The sequence below is a fragment of the Ranitomeya variabilis genome, chromosome 8, assembly GCF_051348905.1.
Source record: "Ranitomeya variabilis isolate aRanVar5 chromosome 8, aRanVar5.hap1, whole genome shotgun sequence".
Taxonomy (NCBI): domain Eukaryota; kingdom Metazoa; phylum Chordata; class Amphibia; order Anura; family Dendrobatidae; genus Ranitomeya; species Ranitomeya variabilis.
This window is the reverse complement of record NC_135239.1, coordinates 105583356-105608187: the sequence shown is the minus strand read 5'-3', so window position 1 is coordinate 105608187 and position 24832 is coordinate 105583356. Positions and strand designations below refer to the sequence as shown.

General features: G+C 45.6%; 1 protein-coding gene across 3 annotated transcripts in view; it reads right to left on the bottom strand.

Annotated features, from left to right (window-relative positions):
- The window catches only part of ODR4 (odr-4 GPCR localization factor homolog), a 94036-nt gene that overhangs the window by 17079 nt on the left and 52125 nt on the right, over positions 1 to 24832 (bottom strand). For all 3 annotated transcript variants that reach the window (XM_077277615.1, XM_077277617.1, XM_077277616.1), the window contains 4 exons: positions 23491 to 23556; positions 20472 to 20594; positions 17705 to 17789; positions 14036 to 14233 (listed from right to left, as the gene is read on the bottom strand). In XM_077277615.1, coding sequence (XP_077133730.1) covers positions 14036 to 14233; positions 17705 to 17789; positions 20472 to 20594; positions 23491 to 23556 — 472 coding nt within the window. The remainder of the gene's footprint in view (positions 1 to 14035; positions 14234 to 17704; positions 17790 to 20471; positions 20595 to 23490; positions 23557 to 24832) is intronic.

The window sequence follows — 24832 nt, the reverse complement described above, 5'->3', positions numbered from 1 at the left end:
GTCTCCAGCAGACCTCTGGGTGTCATGTCAACCTATCAGTGATCCGCAATCATGTGACGGGGGTCACTGATGGGCGGATTTCTGGCACGATTGCTGGAAGAACATGATAAATGCTGCTGTCAGAGGTTGACAGCGGCATTTAAAGGGAACCTGTCAGCAGTTTTGGCCGATATAAAATGCGTCCTCCGCCTTTCAGGCCTTATCTACAGCATTCTATAATGCTGTAGATAAGCCCCCGGTCTGACCTGAAAGATAAGAAAAATAAGTTTTATTATATTCACCCAAGGGGACGGTCCGGTCCAATGGGTGTTGCAGGTCCTGGTCAGGCAACTCCCATGTTCTTGCGATGCCCCTTCCTGTTGCTTCATTGCCTGTTCCCCAGCATCGGCACTCCTGCGCAGGCATACTCATCTGCCCGGTTGAGGGCAGAGCAAAGTACTGCAGTGCGCAGGCGCTGGGCCTCTCTAACTGTCACGAAGTGACTGTCCTGGCGTGACACGACCCAACGTGTGGTCGCTCACAAAACGGCGAAACACACACAAGGGTACACAGGGGACACTTAAACAACGGTGGGCTCTATGATAGGGAACGGGGAAATGGACACCTCCTGAACTCTCCTAAGGATGTGCCCTAATCTTCCTGACGTCCCTATACAGGTTCTTTCAACCTGTCGCCGAGCTGGATACCTCAGCCCTCACTCGCCCTGCACCTATCCGTAAGTAGGGAATTGGCAGGTGAGAGCACTGGTCCCACCTCTGCACTAATACAACACAGGGGAAGTTACACAACACAGGCGATGTTACACAACAAAGGGACAAAGAAACAATAAACTCCACACTTCGTCTGCTGTTCGGTGCATTGCAGCAGAGAAAGCTAAGGCACCAGATAAGAATTCAGCTGAAGAACGGCAGCACTCAGCAAGCTCTTTCTCCAACTTAGTTGATCTCCAGAAGGACCTGTATAACCAACAGTCAGCTGATGCATCAGGTGACCTTTAGAAGGATGGTGGGAGTGGTCACCAACATCAGCTGACACAGCAGCAATGCAATAAAACCAGCAGCCACCGGGGAAGGAAAACGGCATTAACCCCCGATGACCTGAAAGGAAAAAAGGTTTTAATCTGAGGGAAACCAGATCTGCCACAGATCCAAACCTGGATCGTGACACTAACCTTTCCCAGCACCTGCGCACTGCAGTACTTTGCACTGCCCTCAACAGGGCAGATAAGTACTCCTGCGCAGGGGCGGAATGCCGGCGAGCGATGAAGCAACAGGAACAGGGCGGCATCGAAGAAGATGGGAAGCGCCAGACCAGGACCTTCATTTTGTATCCATTTCGGTCTAATTTTTTTGTCTCAATTTTTGTTGAGTATAAGGCTGTTATGTGGAACAGTATGAAATGCCTTTGCAAAGTCCAGATAAATCACATCAGCTGCATCATCAACATCCAGATTTGCACTCACCTCCTCATAGAAACCTAACATGTTAGGCTAGTTTCACATTTGCGGTTGTGTCCGCAGCGTTTCTACCGCATATATCCGCATGCGTTGTGTATTCCTATATTTAACATTAGAGACGCATGCGATTTTGAATTTTCACGTTTTGCCGCGTTTGACAACGCATGCGTCGTTTCGTCGTTTGTGGCTTGGTGCGCAAATGCAACATGTAGTAATTTTTAGAGGCGTCAATTTGCCTCCTGGAAACACATGCGGTCGATTGCGCAAACATTGCGGCAAAAAAACGCATTGCTGTCTATATGAACGCATGCGTTCACAAGCACATGCGTTTGCTTGCGTTTGTGAACGCATGCGTTGCACCAGAGAAAAACATGTCTAGACACTAATTAGTCACCCCCCACATACAAGGTGATAAAGGGAGGGAGTGGACATTTGCAGGTCACTACTCAGCAGACACTGAAGCAGACGAGACACAGGCTACATCTTGGAGGAAAACAAGACACTGAACAATGTGAGTATATCCTAGCCAATGCCTTTACTTTCTATTTTCTGTCTCTACATGTCCTAATTTCTTGCATTTCTTTCTTTCTGCATGCATCAGAATGTCTTCTGCTTCTTCTTCTGATGAGGAGTTTCGTCCTGGGCCGTCGGAAGTGGAGCATGTCAGTGAGGTGAGTATTTGCCTCGTCAGATTGGTAAGTATTCACTGTCACATCTACACATGTGACAATTTGAATTTTTCATTTCTTTAGAGCTCTTCTTCAACTGCGGCACAGACTGGGCAGGAGCAGCGGACTCAAGGTCGGGTGGAAAGATGGCAGCGGGTATGTATACAAGGCTGACTGTTTACTGTATCCTCAGTGTAATATTCTAGAATCTTCTTTTCTTTCCATTCCTATTAACTTTTTTCTTCTGGAATCCTTTTGTATGTTGACTTTCCTATTCATGCCATTTCTCAGCATTTTTTTTCTTTTTTTTCCTTATGTTAATTCACTAAACTTTAATGACTTTATTTAATTTTTAGGTTCCACAACGGGAGGATGACCTAATTGAAAATGACCTCCTCATCTCCCTGGTCCAGGAGCGAGTCCCGTTGTGGGACACCCGGGATCCACTGCACTCAAACAACGTCACGATCCGGCGCCTATGGAATGAGGTGACCAAAGAGATGTGGGATGGCTGGGACAACGCCCCAACTCGGGTCCGAAATGCATTTGGTAAGTATTGCACTGCAGTATGAAGCAGCAGAGACCTTGGCCGTGCTCACTCGACTGTGTGTGATGAAAGAAACAGTCAGGAGTTTCTGTGATCACACACAGTTGTGTGAGCACGGCCAAAAGTCCTTTTTCTGACCATATATATATATATATTTTTTTTTTTAACAGTGGCCAAAGTCAAAACACGTTGGCGATCGATGAAGGACTGCTTCAACAAGGACCTGCGTCAAGAGAGCAGTGTTCCCAGTGGTTCAGGAGCAAGGATCAGAAGATACAAATACTATTGAGTTCTGGCATTTTTAAGACCGGTCCTTGCCCAGAGAACGTAAGTATTTATCATGTGCATTAGGTTGTATTGTATTACCATAATCTGTATTTTTCTATTCCACAGGATTTTGCGTCTGGTTAATTTTTGGTATTAATTTTCTTTTTCCTTTTTTCACAGCACATGGAGCACAACTGTTGGCCCAGGTTCTGGAGCGGTCCTTCATCCGACAGCCACGGACCCATCCCAGCCATCCAGCAGCGCTGCAGCAAGTGGGCCTTCCACACTAACTGGACAACAGGGAGCTGGTCCATTAGGTCTTCCCCTTTCGCAGTCCTCTTCCACTACCCCTTTTTTTTTGGCTCCTCCCGGCAGCGGCAGAGGGCATCGGACAGGTCACTCATGCCCGAGTTTTTGCACTTGAGCTCGGTTTTACACGAAGCAATCAAGGCTTTGGGTGACCAAATGGATATTTCACATAACCTCTTGAATGCACGTATCCAGGAGGTCACCAAAAGCCTTGACCAAGTGAAAGCCGACCTCCAGAGGCCAGCACATCATTTTTTTAACCAAATTGAGCAGGGCATGTCGGAACAGCTTACTCCTGATCTCCAGCTGAGTGTCATGCAGGCCTGCAATGCTGCTTACGTGCAGGCTATGCAGCAGAGTCGGTATTTCCAGCAGACAGTGTCGGCATATCCACCTGTGCCTTCACTGTCACGATTAACCTCAATGCCGACCTCTGCTGCATACCACTGCACGGCCACCTCTATTCCTAGCACTGCCGGACACCACTACAGCACCACCACCATACCGAGTGCAGTTGGACATCCCACCGCCACCACCATGACAACCGCTGCTCCTGCTTGGACCTCCTCCACTGACACCACGATGCAGCAGGACCCTGACATGGACTTGCGTACCGCCACCACCACGATGCAGCAGGACCCTGGCATGGCCTTACGCTCTACAAGCGCTATGGAATCTTGCATGGCTGCAAGTTCTACGAGCACTATGGACTCTGGCATGGCCTTACGCTCTACGAGCATTATGGACTCTGGCTTGGCTGCACGCTCTACGAGCACAATGGACTCTGGCATGGCTGCACGCTCTACGAGCACTATGGACTCTGGCATGGCTGCACGCTCTACGAGCACTATGGACTCTGGCATGGCTGCACGCTCTACGAGCACTATGGACTCTGGCATGGCTGCACGCTCTACGAGCACTATGGACTCTGGCATGGCTGCACGCTCTACGAGCACTATGGACTCTGGCATGGCTGCACGCTCTACGAGCACTATGGACTCTGGCAGGTCACCCAGCCACGCCATATGAGCCCACCAAGGCTTCCCAGGACACGGCAAACCCCCCCCCCCAAAAAAAAAACAACAAAAAAAGAGGTCTCTTAGTATTCCTCCCCCTTCACCTCCCAATGTGTCTATAGTGTCAGGTTTGTCTCACCCTTCCAGTGCGTCTCAAGCCTCTCATGTGTCAAGCCCCATCCCCCGAACTTCCGGACCCTACTAGTTTCATTGCCCCTTCTCCTGCCACCTCTGCGTCGTCCACGGTTAGCCAGGCCCCAGTGCTTCACACCCCCAGTTTACATCACTCTACCCCAAGCCGGCGCAGTTAAATAAATATTATTGTTGTTAAAAAATAAATACAATTTTTTTTGCCCCAATTATGTTTGGTTTATTGTGTCTGCCGCCGGCAACACACACCGTGCGCCAAATAAGAAACTTCGCCACACACTATTTTTTGGCCACATCATATCTCCAGTAATTATAAAAAAAAAAATACTGCAGTTTTGTGTTTTTAGTATAGAGATATGAGGTGGGCCAAAAAATGTATACTTGTATTATCTCCATAATCTCTTCTTTCTGCTTTGTCTGTGACTAGTGTGGCAGTCTGAAGAGAAAATGGCGGACATACAGTGCAGAACTCTACTGAACAGGTTAGGTGTCAAAAAACTCATTAGTTGGGACACCTGACCTGGTGAGTAGAGAACTGCCTTGTATAACCTCCATTTTCTCTTCTGTGTACATAATCTATTACACACAAAGTGAAGGGACGATGGTGGTCACACACTGCATATCTATGCTCACCTGCACAGGTGTCAGAAGTAGTGAATTCATGAAGCTTATATGTGCATCATGAATTCATTATTTCTGACACCTGACTTGATGACTATAGATCTCTTTAGTGTGACAGTCATTGTCTCTTCAGTCTGTGTCCAATGGATACAGCAGAACAGAATCAGGACGCAATGACGTCAACAAGCTTACCAATAAAGCAACATTACTAGCAGTATGTGGCCAGTGTTGTATATCAGTATTTGTAAGCCAAAACAAGGAGTGGAACAATTAGAGGTAAATTATGATATTAACATATTAACTAGCACCTCAGCCGTTATCACCCACTCCTGGTTTTGGATTACAAATACTGATATTAAATACAGATCAAATAATGCTAGTTTTAGGACAGCCTTGGTTTGTAGAGGAAAAACATAGGAGACACGGTCAACACAACCAAAACTAAAGTTTATTAATGAGAAATATTATTATCATTGCAGCAAATTACTGGTACAGATCGAATTACAACAGGACATTTACACAACATTGCCATGACACACGTCCAATATCAGAATCAAAAAAGGCAGCAAATTGGTCCCGCATGTGACCAACTACTGCAGTTGACCGCAGCGGGTGATGCTGGAAATCGGGCAGTGGGTGTGCAACTGGTTCATCCAGTTCAATGTTGGGCCGCTCCTTAGCCATTATATAGTTGTGCAGAACCACACAGGCTTTGACCACCTCATCGACTGTTTCCACTTTTAGATTTATGGCTGTTGCAAGAATGCGCCATTTAGCGACCAGAATGCCAAAGGTACACTCTACTGTTCTTCGGGCCCTGGTCAGTCTGTAGTTAAAGATCCTTCTAGTGTGGTTCAAGTCCCGACTGGAATAGGGCTTCAGTAGGTTTTCACACATCTGAAAGGCCTCATCCCCAACCATAACAAATGGCATCGGTGGACCTTGAGTGTTGGGGAGAGGTTGTGGCGGGGGAAAATTGAAATTTTTGCCATACACACGGCGGCCCATATCCGAGTTCTTGAAAGTCTGGGAATCGTTGCCACGGAAAAAATGCTCCAATGTCCACGGCGATGAAGCGACAGTTCGCATCAGCTATTGCCATGAGCACAACAGAAAAATATTTTTTATAGTTGAAATACTCCGATCCTGTTCTGGCAGGTTTGATAATGCGGATGTGCTTTCCATCCACCGCTCCTAAACAGCTGGGGAATCACACACACTCCAGAATTTTTCTGAAATTTCAAGCCACATGTCGACGGTGGGTAGGGGTATAAACTCATCCCGGAGTACATTCCACAAAGCCCGACAGGTGTCCGCAACTATTCCGGACAGGGTGGATATTCCAAGACGGTATTGGAAGTGGAGGGATGATAAACTCTCTCCGGTTGCCAGAAATCTGTAAGAAAAAGAAACCCCCCAAAAATTACAAACTATTCTATTTATGGTGTGGTTACGCTAAAGAAAGAAAGGAAAATACCCAAAACATACATGTCAGAAAACACAAAATTTGGACTGTCATTGGTTTAGATTTGGAACATACCTTAATGTAACCAGCAGACGTTCCTCCGGTGGAATCGCTCTACGGAGCTGGGTGTCCTGTCTCCATATGGCTCCTTGGACACGAGAAAGCAAATCCCGGAATGAGTCTTGCGACATTCGTGTGTATTCCTGGAATTTCTCCGGGTTGGCATTAAGCTTGCCATACAGCGTGTGATAGGCTCCACGGCTCTCACGTAGTTCGATAATGGGGTGTCTCCAAAAACGCCTACGTTGTCTCCTTCTCCATCTTTCGCGATTTATGTCTTGCTCCCAAGCAAAAGCACAGGCAAGAAACAGCTTGATGCTTAAATCCAGATTGAAATAAAAGCTCTCCATGCGAATATCCATCATGAAACAGGATACAGGAGCAAAATCTGAAGATTACAGCTGTTCAGGGGTCTATATAAAGAAATCCCATAATACACGCCCTCTGTAGTCCCATTGGCGGTGTCTGGTTATCTTGATTTTTCTCTTGTGAAATTTCTCATCATGCGCACCAAAAGCGCAAACGCAGGAAAAAACGCATATAAACGCGGCGTTTTTTAAAATGCATGCGTTACCGCATGCGTCTAAAAAACGCCGCATTTGTACGCGTTTATATGCGTTTTTTCCACCACTTGCGGATGCGGATTAAACGCTGCGGATTTAAACGCAAATGTGAAACTAGCCTAAGTTAGACACGACTAGTGATGAGCATATGTGCTCGGATAAGGTCTTATCTAAGCACGGCCGGGTGTTATCTGAACCTCTTGGGCGTGCTTGTATATTATGTGCCAGCGCCTACAGCTGCAAGATTTGTGGCGGTTAAACAGCCTGAATACATGTGGGGATTGGCTGTTTGTTAGGGAATACCCATGTGTTGAGGCAGATTTTTTTTTTCAAAAATACACAGACAGAACTGATGCAAATGAAGGATATTTTAAGACACATTCAAATGAGTGGGACTTGGAAATGAACATTATATTAACATTATATTTTTGTTTTTATGCTTCTAAAAACAGAGAATAAATCCAGACATAACTACACATGTGAACAGAGCCTTAGACAGGGTTACCAAGCGTTGGTGAATTCCTGGAATGCCTGTGTAATGTATGAGGGGGCATTCTTCAGTCTATGCCAATAGGCAGGCGGAAGCACAGGGCTTCTTTAAGGGAGGGGGGTCTAAATGAGCTGAAACCTATCATAAATAATTACAGAGGCTTCCACCACTAACCCACACATATCATCAGTGTGAGACGGGATACCACAATGTGAGTCGGAGTTAATGATACAGAGCCTTGGTACCGCACGTAATGACATTACTGGGTAAACACTACGGTTCTATATGGAAAGTTCTGCATCTTACAGTAGCCACTCCACAGCGGCTGTAACCACTACACATAACAGAAGACAAACTGACAAAAGGTCACTGAACACGTGTTTCCATTTAGCCAGAGCTTGTTTTTCATGGTAAATAAGAATAAAGTGAATTAGAAATAAACAAATCTAACTTAAATGAAAAGTTTACATGAAAAAGTAAACTCTGGAAAAAGAACATTCAGCTGGTTGTGTTATGCAATACATCTGCTCACACGACCGCAGGAACACTAAGCCTTACATCAGGCTCTGACATATCACGAAGAGGCCGCTGACGGTCTGGAAACCTTTCTAGTGGATGCAGACTTTCCACAGGATGTGGGTGTAATAACTCCAGTTATGTGGTGAGAGTCAGTGACTTTCCGCTATTCTTATATTTGGAGTGGTGGTTTCTAAAAGTCAAAACATGGGAGGACGGAGTGTTGTGTGTTCTGCATGGTGAGGACGGAGTGTTGTGTGTTCTGCATGGTGAGGACGGAGTGTTGTGTGTTCTGCATGGTGAGGATGGAGAGGAGTGTGTTCTGCATGGTGAGGACGGAGTGTTGTGTGTTCTGCATGGTGAGGATGGAGAGGAGTGTGTTCTGCATGGTGAGGACGGAGTGTTGTGTGTTCTGCATGGTGAGGACGGAGTGTTGTGTGTTCTGCATGGTGAGGACTGAGTGGTGAGTGTTCTGCATGGTGAGGACGGAGTGTTGTGTGTTCTGCATGGTGAGGACGGAGTGTTGTGTGTTCTGCATGGTGAGGACGGAGTGGTGAGTGTTCTGCATGGTGAGGATGGAGAGGTGTGTGTTCTGCATGGTGAGGACAGAGTGTTGTGTGTTCTGCATGGTGAGGACAGAGTGTTGTGTGTTCTGCATGGTGAGGACGGAGAGGTGTGTGTTCTGCATGGTGAGGACGGAGTGGTGAGTGTTCTGCATGGTGAGGACGGAGTGGTGAGTGTTCTGCATGGTGAGGATGGAGAGGTGTGTGATCTGCATGGTGAGGACGGAGTGGTGAGTGTTCTGCATGGTGAGGACGGAGTGGTGAGTGTTCTGCATGGTGAGAACGGAGTGGTGAGTGTTCTACATGGTGAGGACGGAGTGCTGTGTGCTCTGCATGGTGAGGACGGAGTGTTGTGTGCTCTGCATGGTGAGGACGGAGTGTTGTGTGTTCTGCATGGTGAGGACAGAGTGTTGTGTGTTCTGCATGGTGAGGACGGAGTGTTGTGTGTTCTGCATGGTGAGGACAGAGTGTTGTGTGTTCTGCATGGTGAGGACGGAGAGGTGTGTGTTCTGCATGGTGAGGACGGAGAGGTGTGTGTTCTGCATGGTGAGGACGGAGTGGTGAGTGTTCTACATGGTGAGGACGGAGTGTTGTGTGCTCTGCATGGTGAGGACGGAGTGTTGTGTGTTCTGCATGGTGAGGACAGAGTGTTGTGTGTTCTGCATGGTGAGGACAGAGTGTTGTGTGTTCTGCATGGTGAGGACGGAGAGGTGTGTGTTCTGCATGGTGAGGACGGAGTGGTGAGTGTTCTGCATGGTGAGGACGGAGTGGTGAGTGTTCTGCATGGTGAGGATGGAGAGGTGTGTGTTCTGCATGGTGAGGACAGAGTGGTGAGTGTTCTGCATGGTGAGGACGGAGTGGTGAGTGTTCTGCATGGTGAGGATGGAGAGGTGTGTGTTCTGCATGGTGAGGACGGAGTGGTGAGTGTTCTGCATGGTGAGGACGGAGTGGTGAGTGTTCTGCATGGTGAGAACGGAGTGGTGAGTGTTCTACATGGTGAGGACGGAGTGTTGTGTGTTCTGCATGGTGAGGACTGAGTGTTGTGTGTTCTGCATGGTGAGGATGGAGTGGTGAGTGTTCTACATGGTGAGGACGGAGTGTTGTGTGCTCTGCATGGTGACGACGGAGTGTTGTGTGTTCTGCATGGTGAGGACTGAGTGTTGTGTGTTTTGCATGGTGAGGATGGAGTGGTGAGTGTTCTGCATGGTGAGGACGGAGTGGTGAGTGATCTGCATGGTGAGGACAGAGATGTGAGTGTTCTGCATGGTGAGGACTGAGTGTTGTGTGTTCTGCATGGTGAGGATGGAGAGGTGTGTGTTCTGCATGGTGAGGATGGAGAGGTGTGTGTTCTGTATGGTGAGGACGGAAAGGTGAGTGTTCTGCATGGTGAGGATGGAGTGGTGAGTGTTCTGCATGGTGAGGATGAGGTGGTGAGTGTTCTGCATGGTGAGAACGGAGAGATGAGTGTTCTGCATGGTGAGGATGGAGTGGTGAGTGTTTTGCATGGTGAGGACGGAGAGGTGAGTGCTCTGCATGGTGAGGACGCGAGTAATTTACATTTACAAGATTGATCAGGCAAGTAAGGAGTCGCCTAGATCAAAATGTAGATCTGTTCTTCACCCACTGTACATAGCCCCTGACCACCCACTGTACATAGCCCTGGACCACCCACTGTACATAGCCACTGTACAGTGGGTGGTCTGGGGTTTTGTACAGTGGGTGGTCCGGGGATTTGTTCAGTGGGTGGTCCGGGGTTTTGCACAGTGGGTGGTTCGGGGCTTTGCTCAGTGGGTGGTTCGGGGCTTTGCTCAGTGGGTGGTTCGGGGCATTGCACAGTGCGAAACCACTTCCCTGTGAGATACCAGAATAAAGAACTCAGGAGGAAACATTATACTGCAATAAGGATCAGTAATGACCCGAGATGCAATTGTGACCTCACCCCAGGATAAAGTATCAGCCTCAGCTCTATACAAGAGGCCGCACCCTGAGATAATGCATCATGTTCAGCTGTATACAAGACGTCTAGCCTCAAAAAGTATCAGCCTTATTCTATATGAGATGCTGCAAACCAAGGTAATTTATTAGCTTCAGCTCTATACAAGATGCTGTACAATTTATCTTCTTCAGCTTTATACAAGGTGTCGCATCCCGAGATACACATCAACTTCAGCTCTATACAAGATGTCACACCCTGAAATAATGTACCAGCTTCGTCTCTATACGATAGAACGCACCCCGAGATAATGTATGAGCTTCAGCTCTGTAAGAGGCCGCACCCGGAGATATGCATCAGCTTCAGCACTATACAAGAGACCGCACCTCGAGATAATTGTATGAGCTTCAGCTCTATATGAGAGACCGCATCCCGAGATAATTTTATGAGCTTCAGCTCTATATGAGGCCGCACCCCGAGATAATGTATGAGCTTCAGCTCTATATGAGGCCGCACCCCGTGATAATGTATGAGCTTCAGCTCTATACAAGAGGCCGCTCCCCGAGATAATGTATGAGCTTCAGCTCTATATGAGAGACCGCACCCCGAGATAATGTATGAGCTTCAGCTCTATACGAGGCGCACCCAGAGATAATGTATGAGCTTCAGCTCTATATGAGGCCGCACCCCGAGATAATGTATGAGCTTCAGCTCTATATGAGGCCGCACCCCGTGATAATGTATGAGCTTCAGCTCTATACAAGAGGCCGCTCCCCGAGATAATGTATGAGCTTCAGCTCTATATGAGAGACCGCACCCCGAGATAATGTATGAGCTTCAGCTCTATATGAGAGGCCGCACCCAGAGATAATGTATGAGCTTCAGCTCTATACGAGAGGCCGCACCCAGAGTTAATGTATGAGCTTCAGCTCTATACGAGGGCCGCACCCCGAGATAATGTATGAGCTTCAGCTCTATACGAGGCCGTACCCCGGGATAATGTATGAGCTTCAGCTCTATATGAGGCCGCACCCCGGGATAATGTATGAGCTTCAGCTCTATACGAGGCCGTACCCCGAGATAATGTATGAGCTTCAGCTCTATACGAGGCCGCACCCCAAGATAATGAATGAGCTTCAGCTCTATACGAGGCCGTACCCCGAGATAATGTATGAGCTTCAGCTCTATACAAGAGGCAGCACCCCGAGATAATGTATGAGCTTCAGCTTTATACGAGAGGCTGCACCCAGAGATAATGTATGATCTTCAGCTCTATACGAGAGGCCGCACCCAGAGATAATGTATGAGCTTCAGCTCTATACGAGGCCGCACCCCGAGATAATGTATGAGCTTCAGCTCTAGATGAGAGGCCGCACCCGAGATAATGTATGAGCTTCAGCTCTATATGAGAGGCCACACCCCGAGATAATGTATGAGCTTCAGCTCTATATGAGAGGCCGCACCCCAAGATAATGTATGAGCTTCAGCTCTATACGAGAGACCGTACCCCGAGATAATGTATGAGCTTCAGCTCTATACGAGGCCGTACCCCGAGATAATGTATGAGCTTTAGCTCTATACGAGGCCTCACCCCGAGATAATGTATGAGCTTCAGCTCTACTTTATACGAGAGGCCGCACCCCGAGATAATGTATGAGCTTCAGCTCTATACGAGGCCGTACCCCGAGATAATGTATGAGCTTCAGCTCTATACGAGAGGCCACACTCCGAGATAATATATGAGCTTCAGCTCTATAGGAGGCCTCACCCCGAGATAATGTATGAGCTTCAGCTCTATACGAGAGGCCGCACCCTAAGATAATGTATGAGCTTCAGCTCTATATGAGAGGCCGCACCCCGAGATAATGTATGAGCTTAATCTCTATAGTAGAGGCCGCACCCCGAGATAATGTATGAGCTTCAGCTCTATACGAGGCCGCACCCTGAGATAATGTATGAGCTTAATCTCTATAGTAGAGGCCGCACCCCGAGATAATGTATGAGCTTCAGCTCTATACGAGAGGCCGCACCCCGAGATAATGTATGAGCTTCAGCTCTATACGAGAGGCCGCACCCCGAGTTAATGTATGAGCTTCAGCTCTATACGAGGCCGCACCCCGAGATAATGTATGAGCTTCAGCTCTATACGAGGCCGTACCCCGAGATAATGTATGAGCTTAATCTCTATAGTAGAGGCCATATCTTGAGATAATGTATCAGCTCTATGCAAAACACTGCACTCTGAAATACTGAATCAGCTTCAGAGCTATGAGACGTTGCCGTAACTTGTGAGATCCATTCTGACCTTCTAGAGGGAAAACTGAATGTCTCACATCCCGCAATGAGATTGTAGAGGGTAAGCCAATCAGGTAACTAAGCACGCAGGTCATTTGTCACGTTCTGCTTCTCTGCAGCCACATTTTATCATTATATAGCATGTGTTACCAATCCTGATTATTGTTTTAGTAACTCCTTGCATTTCCAATGAAATACCAATTCTAAAGCATTGTCGCTCCTAAAAATGCAAGAACTTACAATTGGGTGTTACCATTCCCCTTGTCACAGAGAGTGTCCTTTCACAGTCTGGCATGGTCAGCACTGATTGGCTACAAGCACACATCTACAACTTGTAAGGCCCAGTTGTCAATTTACTGAATTTATTAAGACAATTCACAGAGGCAGACGACTTATGAGAAAAGATGCTCCAGAATTTCATGAGGAGTACAGTTGACTTCTAAAACTGACATGTCAGGAGTTAAAAAATTGATCTTGCAAAAGCGAAAAATGAATAAAAGTCTATGTGCAAACAGCCAATTCTATTCAGGGGTTCAGCACTCTCTGTGCCACCTATCCCTCAAAAATGGACCTACAGAGACATTTACATCATTGTCCTGCAGAAAAGTGTAATCTATAACAGCTTCGCCAGAAAGAATATATTTAATATAAAAGCACCTTTAACATTAAAAGCCACACAAATGTTAGCAGCAAACAAGATTGTAGGGGCGGGCAATGGGTGTGGACAAGAGGTGGACATCAAGTGTGAGCCCATAGGAAAAAAGAACCACCCATATTGCTGGGATCTGTGATAAAACAACAAGAAACTTCATTGCATAAGATGTATACACCTACTGGATACAAAACCAGTCAACCCAGCCTTAAATGCCAATTGTTATTGAGTTTTTAGAAGAGAAAACTGAGCAGAAACTCTTCAAATCCTCCTGAAACTCTGGAGTTTCTATTCAATTTTCTGCTCCAAAAAGTGTGAATGTGCACATTCCTTTGGGTAAAAATAATATTAGGGGTGACTGTATTGGTAAGAAATTTACATAGACCGATCTATCCGAGATTAAAAATCTACTTTACATGTAGGCAAACTGCAATACTTTACCAATATTTCTCTTTGATACATACCATGAGTGTCTCGGTTATTCATCTCTTCCACAAACACGAACGTTTTATAATACACCTCAAGATCCAGCATCTCAAGAAATCGATTCTGTAAGTCATCTTCTGATTCATCTCCAAAAACATAGTCACAGAGCATTATGGTAGAGGCAGGAAGGGGAACAAATACCCGCTGAGGAAGAGGACACAGTGCCCTCTCAGACTCTAACAAAAAAGATGGAACATAATACTGTTATACAAAATGATCACGGCTTTATCAAAGCTATGGCATAGATAACGTGGAGAAGCTGCAGCAGGTGCTACTTTTATTTGTCTAAAGGGCATTTAAAGCTGTCTATCCTCTTATCTACATTTGAGGACCCAGAAACAGCGAGTAATATGCTGCCCCTAAGGGTACCGTCACATTAAGCGACGCTGCAGCGATAGCGACAGCAATGCCGATCGCTGCAGCGTCGCTGTGTGGTCGCTGGAGAGCTGTCACACAGACCGCTCTCCAGCGACCAGCGATGCCGAGGTCCCCGGGTAACCAGGGTAAACATCGGGTTGCTAAGCGCAGGGCCGCGCTTAGTAACCCGATGTTTACCCTGGTTACCAGCGTAAAAGTTAAAAAAACAAACAGTACATGCTCACCTGCGCGTCTCCCAGCCTCTGCATCCTGACGCTGACTGAGCTCCGGCCCTAACAGCAGAGCGGTGACGTCACCGCTGTTGCTTTCACTTTCAGTTTAGGGCCGGCGCTTTAGTGTCAGGAAGCAGAGGCTGGGAGACGCGCTGGTGAGTATGTGCTGTTTGTTTTTTTAACTTTTACGCTGGTAACCAGGGTAAACATCGGGTTACTAAGCGCGGCCCTGCGCTTAGTAACCCGATGTTTACCCTGGTTACCAGTGTAAAATATCGCTGGTATCGTCGCTTTTGCTGTCAAACACGGCGATACACGGCGACCTAGCGACCAAATAATGTGCAGACCTTCTAGCAGCGACCAGCAATTTCACAGCGGGATCCAGATCGCTGCTGCGTGTCAAATACAGCGATATCGCCATCCAGGTCGCTGCAACGTCACGGATTGCTGGCGATATCGCCTAGTGTGACGGTACCTTAAGAAAACATCTGAGAAAAATAAGTTGTCTCCTCCTACAGCCTACACCTGCCTGCCGACATCCAGCTAGCCTGCGTAGCCTGGCTTTGGAGGCAGACACAGGTCCGACTTTCAGGCCCGTTATTGTTTATCGGTTTTTTTCCTGCAGAGACTAAACTCTCTGTCTTTTCAGAGCGGGGAGGGCCACTGTTTTACCCCCATAATCGACAGAGAGCACGGCCTGCAGTTGTCAGTCTGTATCCCTCTCATTGGCACGGCAGAACTATTATACCTTGACGCAGTCAGCGATAGGCACCTGGGGCGGACGGTCCTTTGCCTTTTGACTTCTGCCGCCTGCCTCACAGAGTGTGACGCAAAGCATAAAGCAGAAGATGGATCCAGGACTCTCAGGACCACAACAGCAAGCTTCTTCAAGACAGCTAAATAGGTCCCATGCGTTGGTCCTGCGTTGAGCTGACTTTCCCTGTGGCCTCCCCCGCGACTTCATTCTTGTGAGCTTGTAGTGTTTTATCAGTGGTCCAGCAGTGGGTACAGCGCTCTTGGGTCTCTCCTTACACTGAGCACATCCCAGTGTCTCTGGGGCATTCCCACCAGCCAGCTGGGTGTCCCCACAGTATGGAGGCTGCACCGCTTTCATTTCCAAAGGTGATTTTTTTCATCTTCGTAATCCCTTTGATCAGGTGCAGCTCTGAGTGATGGCCTTCATCTGTCTCTCTCCTTCTCCAAGACTTAGCGGTCTTACGGCTGTCATCCTCCTTTCTCCCTAGCATCTTCTCAGCCTTTCACCTTAATTATCAGATTGTTCTCCTTCCTTTAGGCACTTTGCTTCTTACACTGTTGTGAATTCTGCTTTTGGGCTCCCTCCGGTGGTTGTAGGTGGTAATGCAGTTGCCCCTGAGTTGCAGTCCTGGTCAGGTGTATCTGCTGATTGCAGTTCTGACTGGGGTATTTAGGCGTGCAGGATTCATTAGTCCTTGCCAGTTGTCAATTGTTGTTGGGAGGTATTGGACCTCTTCTTGGTTCCTCCTGCCTTTCTGCCAAATCAGCAAAGATAAGTGTCTGGTTTTTTTTTCCTGTGGCACACATGCTATGTGCTTCACAATTCAGTGCAATTCTTTGTGTTTTCTTTTCCAGCTTAGATTGTGTCAGTATTTTCTCAGTCTTGTTGGATTCTCTGGAGTGGCAGATATACATTCCATGTCTTTAGTTAGATTGTGGAACTTTTTGTATTATCTGCTGTGGATATTTTTGGAAGGGTTTTAATACTGACCGCCTAGTAATCTGTCCTATCCTTTCCTATTTAGCTAGAGTGGCCTCTTTTGCTAAATCCTGTTTTCTACCTGCGTGTCTATTCTTCTCCTACTCACAGTCATTATTCGTGGGGGGCTGCCTATCCTTTGGGGGTCTGCTCTGAGGCAAGGTAGCATTCCTATTTCCATCTATAGGGGTATTTAGTCCTCCGGCTGTGCCGAGGTGTCTAGGGTATGTTAGGCACACCCCACGGCTACTTCTAGTTGCGGTGTTAGTTCAGGATTTGCGGTCAGTACAGGTTCCACCGACTCCAGAGAAAGTTTCATGCGGCTCCAAGGTCACCAGATCATAACATTACACACTGCAATGTGGTCAGTGCTTGGCAGCTCTGTCTCTCACAGCCCCTTTCAGACATTTGGATGCCTGGCTGGTAATAACAGCATGCTCTTGCCCAGGTCTGGCCGCCTCTAGGACTACCATCGCTCGCTGGTCTGAATCTGCTAATGTGGAAGGTCGGGCTAGGGCGCTCCTGCCAGGGCACGGCTCACTCCTCCAATGTGTTAGTAGCCTCTCGGGATATATGAATGCAGGCATCATTTAAAAGAGAAGCTGCTCAGTCTTCAGTACACAGCTGTGCGTAGCTCTTACCTTTGTACCAATGGATACAGGTGTTAGTAGGATACAGTGAGCGGTGTGGCTGGGAACCTGAGGGATAGCTGCTCTTCCTTCAGCAATATTGTTATCAGTTTTCCCTACCCAGGGTCTATTTTAGGATGTCCTGTTGTTTCTGTGTCCCACAATAAAGCAACCAAGAAAGCAGGATTTTTGGTATCCACTGTAAAATCTCTTTTTCGTAGCCTTCATTGGGGGATACTGCACCCTTTCTTGCTTGGGTGGTCTTGGTTTTGCTTCTCCTACTGCTTTAGCACTAACTGAATAGCTGGGTGTTGGCTTGGCAGGTGTAGGCTTTTGAGAAGGAGTCAACTTTTTTTCTCAATGGGGCAGACAGACGGCCGTATTTCTCGTGCGAAAATCACATTGCAATCCTTGGACTGACCATCGGCTCTCCTGACCTGTGAGAGCTGCATAGAAATACATCAAACTGTCACGCTCAGGTCAGGAGAGGTGTCGGGCCAGTCCATGCACTGCGATGTGATCCTTGTACTAGAAATACGGCTGTCTACACCCCAAGATGTGTTCTTAGTGTGAGCCTGCAGGTGGCAGCATATTACCTCTTACTTCTGTGTCCCTGAACGAAGGCTATGCAAAAAAGATTTTACAGTAAGAACCAAAAATCCTCCTTGATTGGTGGTAAATGCTACTACTTACCATGCTGGGATCCATTAAGGATAACATCCTCAAACATTATTTCACAACGGTCTGATAAGGTATTGAGAAGATCTCTTTTTATTGCCTATACAAAGATTTAAGAAATACAAGTTAGCAAAAAAAAAAAGTTTTAGGTGACTTTTTCTGCAAGTCTTTACTGGAAATGCATCTGCTCATTTAAAAAGAAACCTATTTTTAAGTGATGGAAATTTGTATTAATTTTTTTCCTTGTTTAGGTAAACATAAAACCAAATGAAAAAAGAAGAAAAAAACATAACATTTCCACTGCCGAATGGAAGAAACACCTCTCTGCTACTCTCAATGTATCTCTGTTTGCTGCCTCTTTAAAAGGTAGTCTGTTTCCTCCAAAATGTTAACTTAAATGGTATATAGGGGACTAAAGCCCTATAAAAATCATACCTCTTGTAAAAAATAAAAAAATAATAATAATTTTGTATACAAATAATGGGGCTTCAATGCACCTTTGGCGCGGCCATGGGCTCTGCGCACCTTTACACTCAAGTAATTTTGCATACTGGCCACTTTGTCACATCCATCCTGATTGACAGCGCACAAATGAACTCAATCAGTGGTGCATCTCCGCATGGACACTGCAGTCGTGCTCAGTGTTGAAGTGTGGGCTCCTGTCTGCAGAAGTCACTTGGTGCTGTGCGGCAGACAGGAGCCAATGATGAGAGCTGGCAATAACACTGAGTGAGTGCGGCTGCAGAGTTCATGCAGTGCTCGGATCAGTGTTGCCAATCAAGAAAAGACAAAGTGTGGAAGAAGCAAAGCAGCTGAGCCAGGAGTAAGGAGGGGGACGAATCCTGCTGGGAAAAGAGACTTCCTGTTTCTACATACAGCAGAGAAAAGAGAAGAATTAAAGGGAACAATCAGCTGATACATGTTGCCCAAACAGTGGGCTTTAGTATCGCAACCATATATGTTCGCCTCTGTAATGCTGTGGCGTTTCAAAGAAAAACATACTTTTAATAGCCACCAGGGACTGAGCCGCGCTGTGCACTAGTCCTACAGACAGGTCCCTGACAGCTTCTCCTCGTCTGCTGACATTAACCGACAAGCCTACATGCACTTATAATCAGAGACTTGTCAGTCACTGTCAGCGGGCGGAGGGACAGTCAGGGACCCACCTGCACTACTAGTCAATAGTGCGGCATAATCTGAGACTTGTCAGTCACTGTCAGCGGAGGAGGAGCCGTCAGGGACCCACCTGCACTACTAGTCAATAGTGCGGCATAATCAGAGACTTGTCAGTCACTGTCAGCGGGCGAGGAGTAGCCGTCAGGGACCCACCTGCACTACTATTCAATAGTGCGGCATAATCAGAGATGTCAGTCACTGTCAGCGGGCGAGGAGGAGCCGTCAGGGACCCACCTGCACTACTAGTCAATAGTGCAGCATAATCTGAGACTTGTCAGTCACTGTCAGCGAGCAAGGAGGAGCCGTCAGGGACCCACCTGCACTACTATTCAATAGTGCGGCATAATCAGAGATGTCAGTCACTGTCAGCGGGCGAGGAGGAGCCGTCAGGGACCCACCTGCACTACTAGTCAATAGTGCAGCATAATCTGAGACTTGTCAGTCACTGTCAGCGGACGAGGAGGAGCCGTCAGGGACCCACCTGCACTACTAGTCAATAGTGCGGCATAATCTGAGACTTGTCAGTCACTGTCAGCGGGCGAGAAGGAGCCGTCAGGAACCCACCTGCACTACTAGTCAATAGTGCGGCTTGGTCCCCGATGCCTATTAAAAGTATGTTACAGAATATCAGAGACAAACCATACATGGCTGGGATACTACAGCCAGTGGCCGATACATGCTGCACACAGTCTGGGCACCATGTATCAACTGACAGTTTCCCTTTAACTGGATAAAAGGTCAAACTGAGCAACTGTAAGTACACAGTGCTATATAATATGGTAATTGCAGTATATTGAGGGAATAAAAACTATGATGGGAGGAAAGTGCCACCTAATTCTGGAACAGCAAAGACAAGTTCTCTCATGTGATAGATTTTACTTAAAGAGAATCTGTCACCTACTTTTTCGTATATAAGCTTTGGCCACCGCCATCAGTGGCTTATCTACAGCATTCTGTAATGCTGTAGATAAGCCCCCAATGTATCCTGAAAGATGACAAAAACAAAGTTAGATTATACTCACTCGGGGGGGGGGGGGGTCCAGTCCGATGGGCGTCGCAGGTCCGGGTTCAGCACCTCCTATCTTCATACAATGACGTCCTCTTCCTTGATTCCTGTCGCGGATCTGGCGCAGGCGTACTTTATCTGTCCTGTTGAGGGAAAAGCAAAGTACTGCAGTGCGCAGGCACCGGCTTCTCGGACCTATCCCGGCGCCTGCACACTGCAGTATTTTACGCTGCCCTCAACAGGACAGAAAGTACGCCTGTGCAGGATCCGCAACAGGAAGCAAAAAAGAGGACGTCATCACATGAAGATGGGAGGCGCTGGACCCAGACCGTGACGCCCATCGGACCAGACCGAACCGGACCGCCCCTGAGTGAGTATAATCTAACTTGCTTTTCTTATCTCTCAGGTTACATCGGGGGGCTTATCTACAGCATTACAGAATGCTGTAGATAAGCCCCTAATGGTGGTGGCTGCAGGTTATATATGAAAAAGTAGGTGACAGATTCCCTTTAATCTAGAAATCTGAAGGGATGTTGCTCAATTATCCACATGTATCTGGCCATGTATTATACGTGAGTGATTGAAGGCACCCCATGGTACCTGTAGAGCATCTTTGACTTTTGGCTTGTTGCTGCTAACATGCCCTCTACACTTGACAACACCTTGGATACTTAGAGAAGATTTGCAGGCTTGAACCAATGCTGTGGAACGATTAGTAGAATTCTGCAGGGATTAAGAAACAAGCATTACATTATAACAAGGACACAAGAAAAAGCAGATAACACAAAATCATCTGCTAGGGTGTCTGGAAACATTGCTATTCTCTAACTTAATGGCAAGAGTAGAATTCTACATGTGTTGGGAATATGCTTGCGGAGTGCCACTACTGGTGCATGTAGTGGCATAAATCTATTCATACGATCCTAAATTGGGTAGGGCAAAAACCACCACATACTATAACAACACACAACCTCAAACGATAGTGGGCGACCCTTTTTTGAAGACGCTCAGGCGAAACAGCGTTGTCAGGGTGGGAGTGCGCGTCACGTTGGCAGAATACATTAGTCACTTTGTTAGTACTTTCTTTCGGGGGCTTGGGGAAAACCTTCCCTTCTCGGTCAGATACTGCTTGTCTGCAGATATTTTTTGAACGCTCCCTGACATCCCAAACCACATGGGAACAACCCTTGGGCCCACACAGGAAGGGTTACCTCTATGTGGCACACACCTCTCTCACTTGAGAGGTCTTTAATCTTCATTCACGCACTTGCACTTTTTTGATTTATGAAGCTACTTTGTCTGCCATTAATGAGTGTGGAGTCACACACTAAACATCATCTTGCTAACACGGTTTCTTAAAGACCCAATAGCACCTCCCACTATATATACATAACACACTTTACCTGTGTGTTAACCATCTTGAGCTATAATATATATATTGTGTTCAGACAATACGCTCATTTCCAGACGTATTTTCAGTGTTGGCACACTACCTTTGCTTCCATAGCTTGAATTTGTATTGTTGTTTTAAACACTTTATTAAAAAAGATTTAGTTTTAAATGATTTTTGCAATCGAACCTCCTGTTCCCCAAACTATCATTTGGGGTTGTGTGTTGTTATTTAGTGGCATAAACAAACTATGTAGCCAAGCGGTCATTCTGATGTCCAAAAAGATCTGCACTAACCAGCAAATATGGACCTTACTATGGCTGTCTTCTTTAATCTCATGTCTCTTGAGGATTTTCTTATTATGGTTTGTCTTTTAGAGCGCTCTCAAAGGGGGTTTCCCACGTGCAAAGTTCATTTTAATCAATAGCACTTGGAATAATAATAGTTTACACAATTGTGTGACTAAATAAATGTTCCTGTGCGGAGATAATCTTATAAATGTGCCCCTGCTGTGTACTGTGTAATGGCTGTGTCTGACCGTACAGGAACATGTTCTGGTCACACCACAGCTCCTGGCAGGGGAGGAAGCGAAAAAGTATACAGACAGGACAGCACGGGATCACAGCTGGTTCTTTTTGTGAGGTAAAACATTTCCCTACCTGGGTTTAAACAATGTTTTACTTCACAGAAAGAATCATTTGTGATCCCCTGCTGTAATTTCTGTATACTTTTACTCCCCCTCATGCTTGCTCAGTAGTTTTTGTATGGTCAGACCAAGTCCCTGTACGGTCAGACACAGCCATTACACAGTACACAGCAGGGGCACATTTATAAGGTTATCTCAGCACAGGAACATTTTATTTAAACACATCCAAGTGTGGAAATTATTATTATTATTCAAAGATCTATTGATGAAACTGTTGATTTAAATGAATTTTGTTGGTGGATAAAGCCCTTTAAGTTTAGGGTGCTGAACACATGAAAAGCTGTGAGCAGGGTTTACAGCACGTTACACACTATATCCAGCAATACATACATACTGATACATACAGCGCCAAGGGCCCACCAATAACACTTACTCTTCAGGTCCACTATATGCACCTATTACATTACCCTCAGTCACATTTACCTTTGCTTCATACAATAAAAAAAAACTTCACAGTTGTTTAACCTCTTAGTGACCAAGCAAATTTTTACCTTAATGACCAGGACAATTTTTACAATTCTGACCAGTGTCACTTTAGGAGATAATAACTCTGGAACGCTCCAACGGATCCCGGTGATTCTGACAAGGTTTTTCGTGACATATTGTCAGTGGTAAAAATTGTTCAACATGACTTGCGTTTGTTGGTGAAAATATTGCAATTTTGGTAAAAATTTTGAAGGGAAAAAAAAAATCTCAATTTGCAAACGTTTGATCTTTATATCCTTACACCAGTTAGTCATGCTGTACAAAATAATTCATAAATACCATTTCCCATATGTCTACTTTACATCTGCATCATTTTTCGAACGCCATTTTGTTTATTTATTTTAGGAAGTTTAGTAGCAATTTCTAATATTTTGAACAAATTAACAAAACCTGTTTAAGGACCTATTCAGATTTCAATGGACTCGAGTGAAATTTCTATTGGGGCATGGTTGGACCATGTTATGGGACCCATTAACGCACCATTTAGCATACGAAGCATAGGGGTGTTCCTGAAAAAGTAATCAATACGCGTATGGTACTGCATCAGCATTTGTGATGACTTATAGCACTGTTGTACTGCTTTTAATAAGGCATGTGTGAAGAAATGTTTTTTGCAGGATGCCTATGATTATTGCTTGATCTATATTCCGTTTTTTCTGTTCGGATGAGAGGAGATGACCAAATTACAGCAATATTGGAAATTTTTTTTTTTTTTTTTTTTTTTTTTTACAGAACACACCACGTGTGATGGACAAGTGGATGCTATTGATGTGCTGGTAGTAAAATATATAATATTTTATAATAATATAAAATATATAATGTTTACATTTTTATTTATGGGATGGGTAGAATCTGTTTTTATTATTTTTAATGAGTTAACATTTTTATTTTACTTTTCCAGCCAACTAGGGGACTTGAACATGAAGCGACATGATATAGCTGGTGCCCTGATAATTCTCACAATGATGTCACATTTATCTAGCTAACACATTCTGCAAGTTATGAAGGTTGTGTTACTAGCACAGCAGGTTACTTACTGATGTTACAACAATGTTTGCAGACATGCTCTGTGGACTGGAATGTGCAACGGACCTGGATTTTTTCTATACAAAAAAAGAGAAAAAAAAAAAAAAAAGAGTAAGCAGATTAGATTACATCCCTTCCTTAATGTATTTATCTTAGGTGAAACATTTTATGAAAGTGAAGAGAACATCACCAAGTGGATTTTCTTGGAACAGAACAAGATATAAATGTAACATTTATGAGTTTTTAAAGATTGAAAAACTACTGACGCAGCATAACAGAAAAACTTGATATTGCCAACTGTTATCTAATATTTTTTTAGGGGCGTATGAATATTTAGAAAACTGCCATCTCAGAACAAAAATAAATGGTAGATAAAGATAAGACAATGTGAGAACAAATTAGGGACAACAACATAAGATTTTGTAGTGCTTTTACCTATGGTATTACTGCCAATCAGGCTAATTGGTGGTGGAAATCCACAGCATATATTGACACGTTGTAGATTTATTATGTGCATCACATGCCAATTTTAATGGTGACATTTTCCAACAGCACATGGATGAGATTTGATTAAATGGCATCTACAATGCTAATTGTAATAATGATTTCACATCAGTAAAAAGATGATTTGGGGTTCTTACTGTATAATCTCTTTCTTGGAGCATTCATTGGGGACACAGGGAACCATGGGAGTATGCTGCTGCCACTAGGAGGCTGAGTAGGCAATAAAAAAGTTAGCTCCTCCTCAGTAGCATACACCCATCGACTGGCACCAAGGCGATTAGTGAAAAAGTATAGGAGGGTGCTGTGTCCACCAATGAAGGGCTTAAAGAAAAACTTTACGTTAAGAACCCAAAATCTTCTTTTCTCTATCGCTTCATTGAGAGGACACAGGAAAACCATGGTACATCCAAAAGCAGTGCACAAGGGTGGGACGAAAATCCAAGGGCTAGTCAAAAGTGCAAGCAGAGGCAAGAATCTCAAGTCGGAGACCAGCCACTGTAGTATGCAAAACATTTCTGCCTGGCTCAAAAACACCAAGGAGACAGAAGAAAGTGAGTACTCTGTAAAACCTTGACAAGGTAAAAACAGATAACCGAGAGACAGCTTAGAGAGCTGCTAATACAGACCTGATGATGATAGGTGTGGGAGGCCTTAGGCCCAGAGGAAGACAGCAAGAAGACAGTGATGGAGCTCTGTCACTTGCAAATATACATCCAGAACGATAGAGTGGATCTAGACTAGAACACTCTACTGATTCCCCAGACACAAACGGGGAATCTGATCATCTGAAGATAACTGTTCTCGACACATGGGGCTACGACACACACACTGACCCCGAGACACACACTG